Here is a 15,658-nt window from a genome sequence, read left to right on the forward strand (position 1 = left end):
GCCTCTCAGGGTGGAAAATTTTATTGACATAACCAGGCGATTTACCAAATACAAGTTAGAGAGTTCAAAATACGTAATTAGTACGTTTGAAAATGTGACCCTGTCATTCATGCAGGTTTCGAAAGAGATAATCACAAAACAGGAGAGAAAAGGAATAGTTTTGTGGCTGTAATGCCAGCGGTCTTCTACTTGTGAATTGATTTACTAAATGCGACCGTGGTAGACTACTCTATTTCGGTTTTCCTTTTTTAGAGGACCATAATGAGCAAATTTATGCTCTCCCCACCCCATTCTTAGAACCCCATGATCATATAGCAGGGATGGGAGAGGTTATGGAGGCAGTCTGTGTAGTGTGCAGACGCTGCAGTCAGGGTACTCGGGTCTGAATCCTACCTAGATTAGCACTGTGAAATGGAGATAATAATGACCTCTACATCACAGGGCTGTCGCACTATGAAAAGGAAGAGCTGCAAGTGATCTATCACCATTATCATTACCTGACAAGTCATAATTGCGGCTTGACACAAAGAAGGCTGAGCCAGTTGTCTCAAAGTCTTTTCCGTCTAGAATTCTGCGGCAACGGCTGAGACAAATACTTCAACTCTGACCAGCACCTTTTCAGAGCCCACTAGGGAGCTCAATTCTGGAAACCCTCAGATCCCAGAACACCTAGGACACTGTCTAGCCTGCGCCTGCGCAGGGGCGCTCTCGCGCCCCGCCCCCCCTGCCGTGACGGACTGTTCCATTCTTGAGGAGGGGTTCTAGAGAGAATTTGGAAACCTAGACCTGGAAGTACAGGGGCATTACTAGCAATTTCAGGCTTTTGCTGCATGAATAATGGTTTGTGATTATTATATTTTCACTCTGACATCTGTGACAGGTTTTCGAAAAGAGTTTGGGACGGTTCCACCGTCCGTCCTCCCCCTCTCGCCCGGAACCATTAGGGCTGGCCGGCGTGACGTCGTGTACGGAAACCCAGAGGCGCCCACTCACGTCAGGAGACCGGCCCCGCTGCGCCCCGCCTCCCGGACACCGCCTACTCTGCGCCCAGCGGCGCTGGCTGGGTGCTCCGCCCCGCCGGCCGCGGGCGCGGGGACGTCAGCGCTGCCAGCGTGGAAACGGCGGCGGGGAACGGGAGGCGGAAGTAGCTTCCCGTACCGCCGGGCATCCATCGGGCTCCGCCATGGACGTGTCCCTGGAGAAGGTTCGTACTGGGGTTGTGGGCGGTGCTGCGGCCCGGGGCCCCCGCCTCCGGAGCGACTGTTTCCCTCTTGCGTGCTGTCATTGTGGCGGGGGTCGGGGCCGGGGGGCTAACGGGTCCCGCCTGAGGAGGCTGTCTGGCCTGGCGCTCGCGGCTGGGGCCTGGTGATGTCATGGGGACGTGAGTCTTTTAAGGTCCCCGTGGGCTGAGAGAGGCTGGGCCGCGTTCTGCCTCGGGCTGCGAGCGGGGGCCGCGGGGCCGACCTTGGGGCCTCCCTGAGCCCCTTCAGATGACACAGCTAACAATTTACGGCCCCAGAAGCCTCAGGAAAGAAGCCCCAGTTGTTAAGAAGCCAGCTGCAAAGCTGTAGGTTTTCTGGGCGTCCCAGGTTAGGAAGGAAAAATATTAAAGCAGTGGTGTTCCAACTTCAGTTTGCTTAGGAATCACCTGGGGCCCTTTAGGTAAAATCCAGATTTTTCAGCCCTCGGGTCGGAACCATTTGGGGGCGGGTTCTGCATGTTTAACAAGCTCTTCACGTGATTCTGATGCTGTGGTTTGTGGACACCACCGGCTGAGACTCCTGAGGTCAAGAAAGAGTAGATCGACTGTAGATTGTGAATTTCGTTTTGGGGATTGCAGCGCCTTGCTCTGGTTTCCCCTTAGGGGAACTGCGGCGTGATGTACCTGGCTGACTGCTGTGGCATGTGAAATGGGATTCTAATCGTCCCGGATTTAGGGATGGTAAACGGGAACTAGTACTTTGATCTCTTCACGGATACCTACCTTTAGAACACGACGTTCTCCTTCCCTTCAAAGTCTTTCTCTCTGTTCAAGCTTGGGAGCCTGCTTATCCAGACTCAGTTTTTCATACATGTAGAATTCAGGAGCAATGCTAGTGTTTTAGGACTGCTTTATGTCAATTTCGAACTGGCAGAAATAACATACTTTGCCATTTGCCAGTGCAGCAGCTAGCTGCTGTAGATTTGTTCCCTTGTCACTCGAGTCATTGTACAAGTTCAGTCAGATGTCTTCATAGGCATAGTGGCGTAGCCCACGCCTCGGCTGTTTCTCATAAATTGGGGAGAATGCAATCAAGAAAAGAAAAAGTAATGTTTTTCTTCCACCGTCTCTCCGGTGAATGTTACATGTCTTACCTGGTAGGAATAAAGTCTTTCCAGGCTTCCGATTTGCACAGTGGCTACATTTGGGGACTTGGAGTTTCAGTCTAGGCCAGTGATTCTTAACTATGGGACAGTTTCGTTCCCCAGGGGACATTTGCCAATGTCTGGAGATATTTTTGATTGCCCAAACTGTGGGTTAGGGAGAGGCTGTTGGCACCTCGTGGGTGGAGACCAGGGCTGTTGCCGAACATCCTGCATTGCACAGGACGGGCCCCCATACCGAAGAATTATCTGCTCAGAATGTCAGTGGTGCTGAGGCTGAGAGCGCCCTGGTCTAGACCATGTATGCCACACCAATAGTTGAATACAAAATGATGCTAAAAATGTCCCGTCAATGTTTCCCTTCCAGTGTCATAAGAAGATGGGATGGGCTTTTGTCGTTTCAATTAGAAACCTAAAGAACTGGGATGATCTTTTCTACAAGAATAGTTCTTTATAGGCAAATCTGCAAAACAGAGTAGGTCGGAATCCAGCTTTAAATATTACTTTTCTGACATTTGATTAGTAGATTACGGTGGTTGCCCCCTAAATGTTAATGATAATAAAATATCTTACACTCTCCAGATGAAGATCTGAAGAGGCACTGAAACTCCAAAGTGCTTAAGGCTGGAGATTCACAAAAATTGCAGTGATCTTTTAGGAATTCGGAATGTGTGGGCTGGAAGTTTCTGCATTAGGCTAGTGTGGGAATTCTGAATAAGTTTTTCAGAACTGGGACTGTCTTTTTCATTTCCTGAAGCAATAGAAGGCCTTACATGTAATGAACAACTTCTCGGTGCTAAGGGCCAGAGAAGAAAAAAGGTTGCTATAATAGGAATATCGAAGATTTTATGTTCTGAAAAATAGTTTTAAGTTAAACATTGAATTGTGCCTATTATTCCTGTTACTTTGAGGAATAGAGTATCCTGGGCTAAATTCTACGTTGCTAATATAAATTTGAGAACTATTTGAGCAGTTTAGAATGATTCTATTTAAACGAATCCTTGCATAATTTATACTAGTTACAGAAACCACAATGTTATTTGATATCCATCATCTAAAATTTCAAGTAATCTCTCACTCTAAAATGTAGTATGCTGTCATCATTTAGTAGGATCACTCAGTACATTTCCTTTGGTCCAAATATAATTCCGTATTCTTGCTTTTTTTTTTTTTTAGTTAATATGTAGATGTGTAGACCTGTGATGATAGCCATTTTTTTGTCTTTTGATTTTCACAATAGTATCTATTTTCTTCTTGTATCTGAAATTAGTTATGTCTTAAGAAACCAGATAGGTTAACTGAAGGGGCCAGGAATTTAAACTAGAAGAGTAGGCCTCAGTCCGAAGATACTGTATGTCCAACTTAAAAGAAACGAGATCCTATAGCAGACACTTACAGTGCTTACTTGTGTTAATATTTGAGTTAAAAAAATGCCACAGGAAGTAATTACTCTCATGCTGAAGTTCTTAATAAGTTATTCAACACACCAACATACACTTCTTAGTGAAAACCTACTAATTTAAACTTGTAGGGCAGCCCAGACATTGTCCTGTGGCTTGGAAAATCTCATTCTTCCTGGATGGTATGTTTAGACAAGGTGTATTGCAATTCATTTTACATTTACTTAATTCCAACCTTGAGTAAACTTAGAGCAGGGTGTTTCAAACTAGCACTGCTGACTTTTGGGGCTGGATCATTCTCTGCTGTGGGGCTGTCCTGTGCATTGTAGAATGTCTGGCAGTGCGGCTGGCCTCTACCCATTAGATGCCATTAGCACCCTCTCCCCACAGTGTGGCAATCAAAAAAACAGCCCCCAGGTGAATCAGTTGTTCCCTAGGAGTGGGAGAAATCGCTCCGGGTTGAGAACCGCTTAGAGAACCTGGAGCTGCACTGTCCAATATGGTAACCACTAGCCACATTTGGCTATTTAAATTTAGATAATTATATAAAATTAAAAATTCAGTTTCTCAGTCACACTAGCCACGTTTCAAATGCTCAACAGTCACAGTGTGGCTGCTGGACAGCACACAGATAAGGAACTTTCCATCACCACAGAAAGTTCTGTGGATAATGCTAGAGAGTGGGGCCACTTTATCTGTTGTCTATCTAATTCTTGTCTCTAAAAGAGGCAACTTTTACCATGTTTCTGACCTAAATAATTACAATCCAACCCATTTTTATTTCCTGTACTCATCCTGAGCTAAATCCCCCCCCCCACCACCACATACACTTTTGGACCTGATTTTGAAAAATTCTTTATCACCTTACTGTTTATAAGTTTATAAGGGATAGTAGGAGCATGAATGGAACATTCCTAATCATTACTGATAAGGACTACCAGAATTTCTATTCCTGCTTTTTTACTTTAAATGTTCACAAAAAGAACTCTTAATTGCTAAACTTGAAATGCCTCATTTCTGTGGTTTGCCTTTGTAGATTCTGCTCTTACATAGAATAGAGGGACTTACATGAGGAGATATTAGCCTGTAATTTCAGTGTTCCTTTAAAGCCGACCCCTGTGTCATCCTGATGTGAGGGTTTTGCATACAGGTGCATGGTGGCTAAGGTGGTAAATGATTATCAAATACTGAGTGTCAGGGAAAACGTAGTAGGTACAAAGTTCTTGATTCTAAAAATGTATGGCCTCTGTGATTCTTGATTTAAGGTGGCAGAGGTAGTCAGTAACAGAGCCATTTCATCTTTTGAAGTTAAATCAGATATTTTAAAAAGACACTTCCAGTCACTTTGAAAATGTCCATAAACTCCTTTAGAAATCTGATTTATCAAAACTAAAAATAAAAATCTTTCTGGGGAAAAAAAATTTATCTAGCTTAAATTTAATCCATTCTTCCCAAGCAGTATTCAAGGGCCATACAATTATTTCAACGTTATTTTGTTTATTATTGCAAATGTTTTTTCCTAAATAGTTTTTTGCTTAAATATTTAACCACCTTAAGGTAGATGGTCCTTGAGGTCTAGCCTGGAACCCTGTCCACTTTTTATTTCTATGGAAAAGGCATTCTGAATTTCAAATGACTGAGGAAGGAACAAACTTTTCTAATATAATTTTTTTCCATTTGCAGAAAAGCCAGAAATAGCAAAATAAAGCCTTCCACTTTGAAAGTGCAACTCAGTAACATTGACTATTTAGCTGTAGTGAACTTTTCAGGATCCTAGTGAGGCTGGATTACTTATTGGACTGGGCATTGTGTTAGGATGTATGCAGAACATGTGAAATTGTTCTTTTTTGCATTAAAAACAATTGAATATTGGTAGGTTTCACACAATTCAACTTTAAAGTTCTGAAGGTTTATGGATACACAGAGGCGTCAAGAATTGATGAGTTCTTTTTCTCAGAATTCTTACTATATTCAAGGTAAGGCTGGCAGCGTTAATCTTACATAATTCTAATTCAGTTTAGGAAATGATGATATTGATAAGGATAATGGATATCTTCATATTTCTGATTCGCTCCTCCAACAAATCCTAGGAAACAGATCTCTATAAGAAGCATATCTCCATGAAAGATTTATTTTTTCCAGTGACTACAGCAATTTTCAGCAATTTCCTTCTAGTTCCGGAATAAACATGTGATTCCAGATAACCTTGTAAACTTTTAGAAATAGAGCTTGCCTGATATGTGGTGTTTTTCCTTCTCTGTGGTTATCAGGAAGCATTTACTCTTGATGTCTAAGTGAATTGATTCTCCAGAAGTATTGATCTCTAGGAATACGTTTTTTGAAACGTAGACTGGGATTTCTGGCATTCCCAGCATTTATCTTAAAGAGAGTGATTTGATTGCCCTTTTTCCCTCCACACACTTCTATCTATGACAGGTTTAATTGATGTTATTAACTTTACTCCTCCTTATTTCTACCAGATTTTTACCACTCTCGTAGTGTATTTTTGCCATCTTTTTTCCGTGTTCTTTTTTGCCTCTCTTCTTGAGGAATTTGTAAGGTTAAATACTAACACCATATGCAGTATTTGCATATTCTTTTTCAACTAGGAATATTATGCTCAGTGAGCCAGTAATTACAGTGTCTTCATGTTCTCACAGACACACCGAAGCACAGAATCCATGATAGTTAGAAATAAGATTTCCCAAGAATATCCAATTCTTAGAAGACAGAGACTAAAGTGCCCAGTTCTTAAGTACTTTTCTGTTGAAAACAGGCAAAAATATTTACAGATGTAGAAATTGAGCCTCCAAGGTAAGCCAGTTAGCAAGACACTGTATCGACTTTCCAGAGAATTCCTGTTGTTTTCCCTCATCTATGACCCATAAGAAACAGCTCCATTCCTAGGGCAGTTGCTTCCAAGCTCTTGTTGTTTCAAGAGACGAGTTGTATTGGGGGTGGTAGTGCTAGATAGTAGGCGCTTGAGGGGGAAATATAGGATTTTTGGAGACTATCAACTCTCCAAATTAGTTGCGTAATTATCACTATCCAGGTTTAACCCTGTTTAGAAAACTGTTCGAAACACAGCACTTCAGAGCTTTATTAGATTACTTGGATCAGTTGAAGAAAGGTAGTGATTTTTTGTACATCTAATACATGCACTGTAAACTAGCATTTAATAACACCAAGGTCGTCTCTCTGAGACAGGCAGCTGTTATTCTCACACACTTTAGTTTTCCTTCTGTTAGTTGCCCTAGAATCTCCCAATTATGAATATCCCAACCCTGAAAAATGGTTATTGAAACTGTAGTATTATAGACTTCTATTATTAATGGTCATGATTTGTGTATTTTAAAATTACATTTAAGACTTCCTTTCTTCCTTTATTTCTGGAGGCTGCTTCTCTTTAAAGGTTTCGCTCTATATTTCCCAAATAGCAGTTATTCATATACCATCTTTGTGAATTTTGTCGCATCAGTGTACCGCTTCTACTGTAGTTTGCTTAATAGTTCTTTTTAAATGACTTTAAATCAATACACCCTTTTTTTTTTAATTAAGGGACAATTTATATACAATAAAAATACCCATTTTAATTATACAGCGTGAGTTTTGGCAGGTGTATACGGTCATATAACCACCAGCATAATGAAGATAAGGAACAGTTCCATCTTCCGTAAAAGTTCTCTTGTGCCGTGTGGCAGTGGGTCCTAGATCTGCTTTCTGTTGCTGCATCTAGCCACCCCCCTCCTCCCACCTCCCTGCCCCTTTTTTCTCTTTTAACTAAGATTTCCTAAACAGTAATGTCTATGAATTCAGGGTTTGAGGTATTATTTTTTCCCTAAAAATAAATAAGTGTGTAATTTTTGTTCTCACACTTTGGTAAACTGGTTTTACTGAGTAAAATGTGTACAGGAGCTTGATTAAGCATGCTTGAAAGCTTGAGAAAATTTTAAAAGTGATTATAGGGCAGTAGTTGCCAAATCTCATGCTGGAAGATTATTATTTTTCTACTGCAGTTTCACTTTTGAAAGGTTGTTATAAACAAATACTTAGTGGATAAACTTTATTAACAAATGCTTTTTTTTTTAAAACTGCAGGTTACATCTTGTATATGGATGTCAAATGAATTTAGCAGGTTATGACCAGCAGTTTTCGAAAAATGAAATAGGACAAAAACAAATGAAATAGAGCAAAATAATAAATAGCATACATTCCAAATAATAAGGATAGGAATAGTACCAGAGTTTCCTCATACCGAGTTGGCATAATTCTAGCCAAAAGCAAAATAAGTGATTTTTTTTCATTAAACTATGCAACCTTATTCCAGATAATTTTATAATCTTCTACTAGCTCTTTTGAGAAATCGAGAATTATTCCCTGGACTAGATCCTTAAGATCCCTTTTAAAATTAATACTTTCTGATTCTTACATATATAAGCTGAGTAGAAGTTCTTAAAAACCATTTCAAAGAGGTAATATATTACCTAAGTGTAATACAACTTTTTGCATACCTCCTCGGAATAAGATCTTACTAAGTACAAGAAGCAGTATGAAGAGAGAAGATAAATACACTCAAGACTAAGAGGAGACAAAGGCAGCTTCTGTAACTGTTTAGAACCCAAGGCATACTATATACAGATTCAAGGCAACAAAATTGCCTAAAAATTGCTATGGAGATTTAAGAAGAAAGGAAAAAGAGAGAGGAGAGGAGAGGGGAGGGGAGGGAAGGGGAGGGGAGGGGAGGGGAGGGGAGGGGAGAGGAGAGGAGGGAAGAGGGAGCGAGGGGGGAGCGAGAGAGAGAATGAGAGAGAGAGTTTGTGTGTGTGTGTGTGTGTGTGTGTGTGTTTAGTCTCTGCATCTTATGGATACATGTGATTGCATTTAGGGCCACCTGGGCAACCTTGCCACTTCATCCTTAACCTAATCACATCTGCAAAGACTTTGCCATAGGAGATAACATTCACAGGTCTCAAGGATTAGGGCGTGAATATCTCTTGGGGGCCATTTTTCAGCCTGTTGCAGCAGTAACACAGCATACCGTGCATGCTTTTCTGAGCCTTATATTTAATACTGAAAAACTGAAATAACCTAAGGACCCATCATGAATTCAGGACTCGTTAAACAGTGGTACATCCATAGAATGGGATAAGGTGTCACCACTCAGAAGAATGAAGTGGACCTACTGACATTGAACCATATTCACTCTAAAGTATAAACAAAGCAAGTTGCAGAGGTTCATATGATTAAAGTGAAAGTTTAGGATATATGTCACACTTAAAAGTGGCTTCCCCTGGGAGTCCAAATAAGTAGATGGTCACGGGGATGGGGAGCACAGTATAGGGAATCCAGTCAGCATTAACATATTGACTAGGTGGAAAACCAAAAGAGAGAAGGACCAGTTAGGGGGATCGTTTTATGAACTATATAGATGTCTAACCAATATACTGTATACTTGAAACTAATTAAATTAATTTTAAAAAGCTAAGTCTAAAAAAAATGGCTTCCCCTGGGGAGTGGAAATGGTGGCCTTTTTTATGCTATATGTTTTTACTGTTGGAATTTTTAAAATCAAACATGTACTTTATAATAAATTTATATGTTTTATTTTTCTGGATGAATTATGTTGTAGAAGTAATAGGGATTATCAAAATTGAACCTTTTAAAATTGTATTTCCTAGGTAGCAGACCCCACGTTAATTGAAATGGGAAAAAACTTGAAGGAGGCCATGAAGATGCTAGAGGACAGTCAGAGGTGAGCCTGAGGAACAGAAGCGACCCTATGAAACATGTTCAGCCTGTTGGGAAACTGGTGGCACTGGTTTCCTGCTGTTAAAAACACCTGTGGGTTTCAGAATGTAACACTTAGCTTCCGCAGACTTTACAGTGGGTGTTTGTCTTGGGTAGGGATGCTTTGTAATTAAAGGATTTTGAAATTGAGGGGCAGGACTTATAATTTTCAGTTCTGCCTATTAAGAGTCTCAATTACTTAATGTATTGATTTGAATCTGTAACTACTTCTTACTGTATATTAAGGTCATGTAGGGCATCAACATCCAAGAAATGGGTTGAAGTATTATTTTTTCATGTTCTTTCCCTGAAATAGACTATACCTCTCATTGAGTGCTGGGGCGAGGTTGGGCGGGAGAGAGATGTGATGAGTGTGTTTAAATCCTACGTCAGTTACTAAAAGATTATAGGCAACGTCACATGTTTGCATGCTCAAATGTTAAAAACTTGATATGATAAAGCAGTTTTCTATTTCCTTTAAATTAGAAGAACAGAGGAGGAAAATGGAAAGAAGCTCACTTCAGGAGATATTCCAGGGCCTCTCCAGGGCAGGTAGGTGGCAAAGAAGATAGGCATCTTTAGTTAGGATGTACATTCTCTGAACCAAGATTTTACCATCATTGATTTACAATTTTAATTTTAATGAGCACAAAGCAAATTTGGAGCTGAGCAGTGTGCCATTAGAAACCTGACATGCCATTGGCTGGTTGGTGATAATGCCGAGCCTACCTGGTTCTCCCGCTTTCCCGTTCAGAATTTAATACATCATGACCCACAAGCAATGCCCAGATTTATAGTTTGACTATCATACTTAGCTCATCCTTGAAACCTGTCTGTAATCTATATCATAGAGCTGATTGTGAGAGATTTTAATATGATAAGATTTATTATTTTTGTAATATAAAATGAAAATGTTAACTTTAATCATTTATTGACAACGATTTCTTTTTTGGCAACGAAAGCAGATCTCTCAAGTGCTTGTGGTTGATCAGGAAAAATATCAGAAAAGTAAGCAGCTGTCTGAATGAAGTTTTCACAAGATGTTAGCCCTTAGTTAAGGATTAAAATCCAGCTTTCCTCATACATGCTTATTTTTTTTATAACCAGGAAACTGTACATAGGCAAACTTTACAACTCCCTTAAATTGTACTTTGACCTGAATACAAATATATGCAACATTGCAAAAGAAAAGTGTGGAGGAAGTATCACATTGTGCCAGTAAACGCCACATCCGGCACACCCAGATACTAATAGTTTAAAATAGGCCCTCCTACTTATAGTTTGAATGGTGCTGATTTGAAGTCGCCTAGATGTGAAGTGTGTTCTGCAGGTCAGAACAGGAACCAAATCCTGTATATCCCCCCATCCTAGGCCTACCGAGGGGAATTAAAGGGTTCTACTGATCCCATGGACATTTTCCTGGAACAGATACCACCAAGACCATCTCTCATTCTTAGAATGGAAGGGCCTTAAAGCCACTGGTCAGGAGTATTCATACTTAATAATGCCGATAGCCAGTCTCTGAGATAGTACTATGCCAGGCACAGCGTAATGCTTTACATGCACTGTCTGATTGCATCCTCAGAGTTCTGTAATGTAGGGGCTTAGGGAGTTTCAGTAGTTTGCTTAAGGTCATGTGGTTAGGCACACTTGGCCTAATGTCTGCATAGTGTCCAATGAGTAGAGCTCCCCTCACGTGGAGGTCAGTACTCTGGGGAGGATGAGTATTGGGACATTGTTTTGACAGTGTCTCTTTTTTAAAAGAGACATTTTATAAGTCGTATTCTCATTAATGGAGCAATAATATTTTCACATTACATGTGTTACAAGTTGCCTTAACATCGCTTACTACTTTAGCCATGCACATTCCTTCCTGAAATTTTCACCTTTTCACATGATGAGCACTTAGTAACTTATCTTGGATAGAAGTAAATCTGTTTATACTCCAAGAAGATATCCAGTTTCCCAGCTTGGGGGAAAAGTGGTAATAAATGATGCTTGCATTACATCTTTAAGTCTGTTAGAACAGACAAGATGCCTACTTGGAGGGAAACTAGATATAATAGTGGCATTGGAGTATCCTTGCTGCTTCTGTGATCTGTCAGCATCTTATAAGAACATTTCGGCTCTCGTGACATGCTTATTGTCCAGGATTCAAGTGAACAGAGAAGTATTGCTGAAACAGTACTGGTGAAATTTGAAAAAATCAATCTCAGATTTAGGTAGATTTAATTCATTACAAATAAGTTTATATTCAGAATTCAGCTGAACTTTGTTTTTAAAAGATGTATGTCAAACACGTTCTTTCTTGTAGCTACTCAATTTTAAAAAACTAGTTTGGATGACAGCAATAGTGGCTAACTCTTTTATTCTGCAGTGGACAAGACATGGTGAGCATCCTCCAGTTGGTTCAAAATTTGATGCATGGAGATGAAGATGAGGAGCCCCAGAGCGCCCGGTAATGGAGAATGGTTGGCAGCCTCTCTTTGACAGTATATGTGTTCCCGATTTCAACAGTGATTGCATTCTTACAAGTTGCTGAAATAAGTTGTTTCATTCAGGGTTACTTATAATACAAAACGATGTTTATTTTTTTCTTTTAGGAGAGACATTTATGTATTTTAGATAATACATTTTAAAGAAAGCATTTAAAAACTAAATCCTGTCGTTTATATGGTGTCTTGTCTCAAAGGAGGGGCTGGCAAAGGGACCAAAAAAAACTGCTGTCTACGGCCATGCTACCCAGAACAGGCCCAGTCCCATCTGATTTTGGAAGCTAAGCAGGGTCAAGCCTGATTAGCACTTGGATGGGAGACCACCTAGGAAGACCAGGTGCTGTAGGTGTAAAAAATAAAAAAATAAGGGATTGTAAGCCGACAAGGTCCTTGCAATCTGTGAGGTCAACCAAGTGTTACCTCACCTATGAAAATAAAAATAACTGCTGTGTGATTTTCTGCCTCCGATTGCTAAGAATTGCAGCTGAATTGATTTGGTGGTAGGCCACATTGTGAATCATCCATTTGCTTTATTTTTATTCATCTATTTAGCCAGTTTCATTTTCTCTTTAATTACTTTATTTATTTATTTGTTTGTTTGTTTTTATTTGTTTATTTTATGGCTACAGCACCTGGTCTTCTTAGGTGGTATCCCATCCAAGTACTAACCAGGCCTAACCCTGCTTAGCTTCCGAGATCAGATGAGGTAGGGTGTGTTCAGGGTGGCATGGCTGTAGACTCTTTAATTATTCTAAATTTAATTTTTTGGAATAAGTAATGCATTTTGGTTCAAATTTTAAAAGATAAAAAGGATATACAAAGGCAATTTGTCCTCTTACCTTTGCCTCCTTTTCTTATTAGAAATAGTACCGCCAGATTCCTTGTGTATTCTCAGATATTTTGTGTGTATACACAAGCATCGTCTTTACTTACCCCCTCCAATACATAAAATACTGTGCACATTTTTCTGTACCTTGCTTTTTCCACATATGTCTTAGAGTTCATTGCTTAAAGGAGCTTTCTCCTTTAAAAGCTTTTTCTGGCAAATAAAGGGTCTAGAAGTGAAATCGCTGGGCCAAATAGTTGGTACATTTGCAATTTTGATAGATATTGCTAAATTTTCCTTTGTGGAATTATGCCAATTTATAGTCCCACCAGCAGTGTATGAGAGACCTCTTTTCCCTTTACCTGTGAGGCTGTTAGCCGACTTAAGAGTCATTGCCAGTCTGATAGATGAGAAATGATATTTCAGCATAATTTTAATTTGCATTTTTCTTGTGAAAAAAGTTGTGTTCTTTTTGTGTGTTTTAAGACTCATTTATATTTTGTTTTCTATGAACTATCTCTTTTGTCCAGTATCCTGTCTTTTTTCTATTGACTTTATAAGGGATATTAGTCTGTTCATTTAAATTATATATAAAACAATGCCTAATTCCTCCTCGAATTTGCTGTATTAGGGTTATAAATAGCTAGTTAATACAATAAATTGATCTTCACTTAATGATTCTTTAAAAAATTGTGTTCTGCACATTTTAGCTCTTCCTTTAGTTCTTACAGCTGTCAATTTAAAAACTTAGGGAAAATTATTCAAAAACAGTTTGTATATTAGTCAATAAAAAGAAAGATATTTATCTCCTAGGAATTTAAAAAATATTTTTCTTTCAAGACAATCAATACCTTAAAGGCATTGAACTTTCTAAATTTATCTGAATTTCTGCATTACAGGCCATTAAGTGGATTTCTAATCTGACAGAAATTTCTGTGGAATACTGTCTCTCAAAGGTTTATTTCTTTATGTTTTTAATATTACTTTTTTTAATCTAATAAATTTTGATTAACAGAGTCCAGAATATTGGAGAACAAGGTCATATAGCTTTGCTTGGGCATAGTCTGGGAGCTTATATTTCAACACTGGACAAAGAGAAGCTGAGAAAACTTACAACTAGGATACTTTCAGACACTACCTTATGGCTATGCAGAATTTTCAGGTAACAAAATTACAAGTTTTTGCTTTCCGATAAAGATATTTATGAGTCGTGTATAGATGATGAGAGATCTTTTCTGGAGCTATGCTCTCTGGGTTTAAAGATACCTCTTCCCCTTCCTTTTGGAAGGGTGTTTAACTTCTCTATACCTTAGTTTTCTCATCTACTAAATGGGGATAGCATTAGTACCTTTTTCATGGCATTGTTGCGAGGATTAAAAGAGCTAATGAATTAATACGTGTAAAGAGCTAAGAATCTAAGCACGTAGGTGTTGGATGATGTCAGTAGTTTATTTTGGGGATTGTTAATTGGCACATGTTGATAGAAGATAGTGAAGTAGATTCAGTTATTTTAAAGTATTGGCTTGTGCTTTAGTAGAACAGAAATGTCATAAGGAAGAAAAGTATGTTATGAAATTGAAATTTGCTCAGTACCATGATAATGTTCGCATTATTAAGGAATTATAGCAGATTAAGGATTCAGTGGAGACACAGGACTAGTAGTTATTTTTGTGTTCGTTGTTACTTTTATGGAAAAGGGTAGTATGTTTTTATGTTTGCCTGACACTGGAACATTTGACTTGGGAGACTCACTTTTCAGAGGTTGGCTTGGTGAGAATATGTTCGCCTAGCTGTATCGCAAAGGAGAAATTTTCTCCTAATAAAATTCAACACCTATAATTAAAATTATTCTTCTTCTCTAAGAGATTAAGGAAGAGTAAAAAAGTTAGAAAAGCAGAAACATTAGCCTGACTAGCATTTTCGACAATTTTATTTACTTCAGATGATTTAGAGCTGAAACTCTGCTAAGAACCTTGCCCGTGCTATCCAGCACTGGCCTTGTAGAATAAGCCCAAATTGTGATTTTCAGCCTTTTTATATCAGAGAGACTTGTTCTTTACTGGTTTTCATAGTTTCTGCTTTTTTATAGAGTTAGGTATGGACAAAGAGGCACTGCCTCTGTTCCTTATAACCTCCATCTATAAGGAGATGTTAGCCACCTGAAATGATGGTGATTCCTATCCCTTTGACTTGCCTAGGTGGCAGTTTCTAGGCTGAGAAAAGATTTGCTTCATGATTATAAGATTGGGATATAAAAAAAGAGTTAACCAGAGATAAGAACATATTAATACATGGGTATCTCTTAACAGGTATGAAAATGGCTGTGCTTATTTCCACGAAGAAGAAAGAGAAGGACTTGCAAAGATCTGCAGGCTCGCCATTCATTCTCGTTATGAAGACTTCGTAGTGGATGGATTCAATGTGTTGTACAACAAGAAGCCTGTCGTATATCTTAGCGCTGCTGCTAGGCCTGGCCTGGGCCAGTACCTTTGTAATCAGGTAATGGGATGTAAGGCAGATTTTCAAAGATTCGATGTTTTGTTCTTTCCTGGAACTTTATAAAGTGTGTACTCTCATTTCTGTAGCTGCTGTTCTTTTCAAGTAAGCAGATTTTTTTATGTGCTTGTTTAGTCACTATAAAAATATATATGTCTGCAGCCATGCCACCCTGAACAAGTCCGGTCCCGTCTGATCTCGGAAGCTAACCAGGGTTGAGCCTGGTTAGTACTTGGATGGGAGACCACCTAGGAAGACCAGGTGTAGGTGTAAAAAATAAAAAATCAAGG

General features: G+C 39.3%; 1 protein-coding gene and 3 pseudogenes across 4 annotated transcripts in view; 3 read left to right on the forward strand and 1 right to left on the reverse strand.

Annotated features, from left to right (window-relative positions):
• The first annotated feature begins 1,051 nt into the window (after positions 1-1,051).
• Positions 1,052-15,658, forward strand: part of PDXDC1 (pyridoxal dependent decarboxylase domain containing 1) — a 44,602-nt gene continuing 29,995 nt past the window's right edge. The window contains exons 1-6 of one of the 4 annotated variants that reach the window (XM_036225261.1): positions 1,052-1,204; positions 9,443-9,516; positions 10,038-10,103; positions 11,929-12,009; positions 13,888-14,034; positions 15,182-15,371. In XM_036225261.1, coding sequence (XP_036081154.1) covers positions 1,184-1,204; positions 9,443-9,516; positions 10,038-10,103; positions 11,929-12,009; positions 13,888-14,034; positions 15,182-15,371 — 579 coding nt within the window. In that variant the 5' untranslated portion in view covers positions 1,052-1,183. The remainder of the gene's footprint in view (positions 1,205-9,442; positions 9,517-10,037; positions 10,104-11,928; positions 12,010-13,887; positions 14,035-15,181; positions 15,372-15,658) is intronic. The other 3 variants (XM_016159664.2, XR_001598780.2, XM_016159663.2) reach the window with 3 other exon arrangements.
• Positions 12,277-12,395, forward strand: LOC118607582 (annotated as a pseudogene).
• On the reverse strand, positions 12,667-12,785 carry LOC118606983 (annotated as a pseudogene).
• Positions 15,523-15,638, forward strand: LOC118606992 (annotated as a pseudogene).

Source organism: Rousettus aegyptiacus, unplaced genomic scaffold, assembly GCF_014176215.1.
Source record: "Rousettus aegyptiacus isolate mRouAeg1 unplaced genomic scaffold, mRouAeg1.p scaffold_m13_p_8, whole genome shotgun sequence".
NCBI lineage: Eukaryota > Metazoa > Chordata > Mammalia > Chiroptera > Pteropodidae > Rousettus > Rousettus aegyptiacus.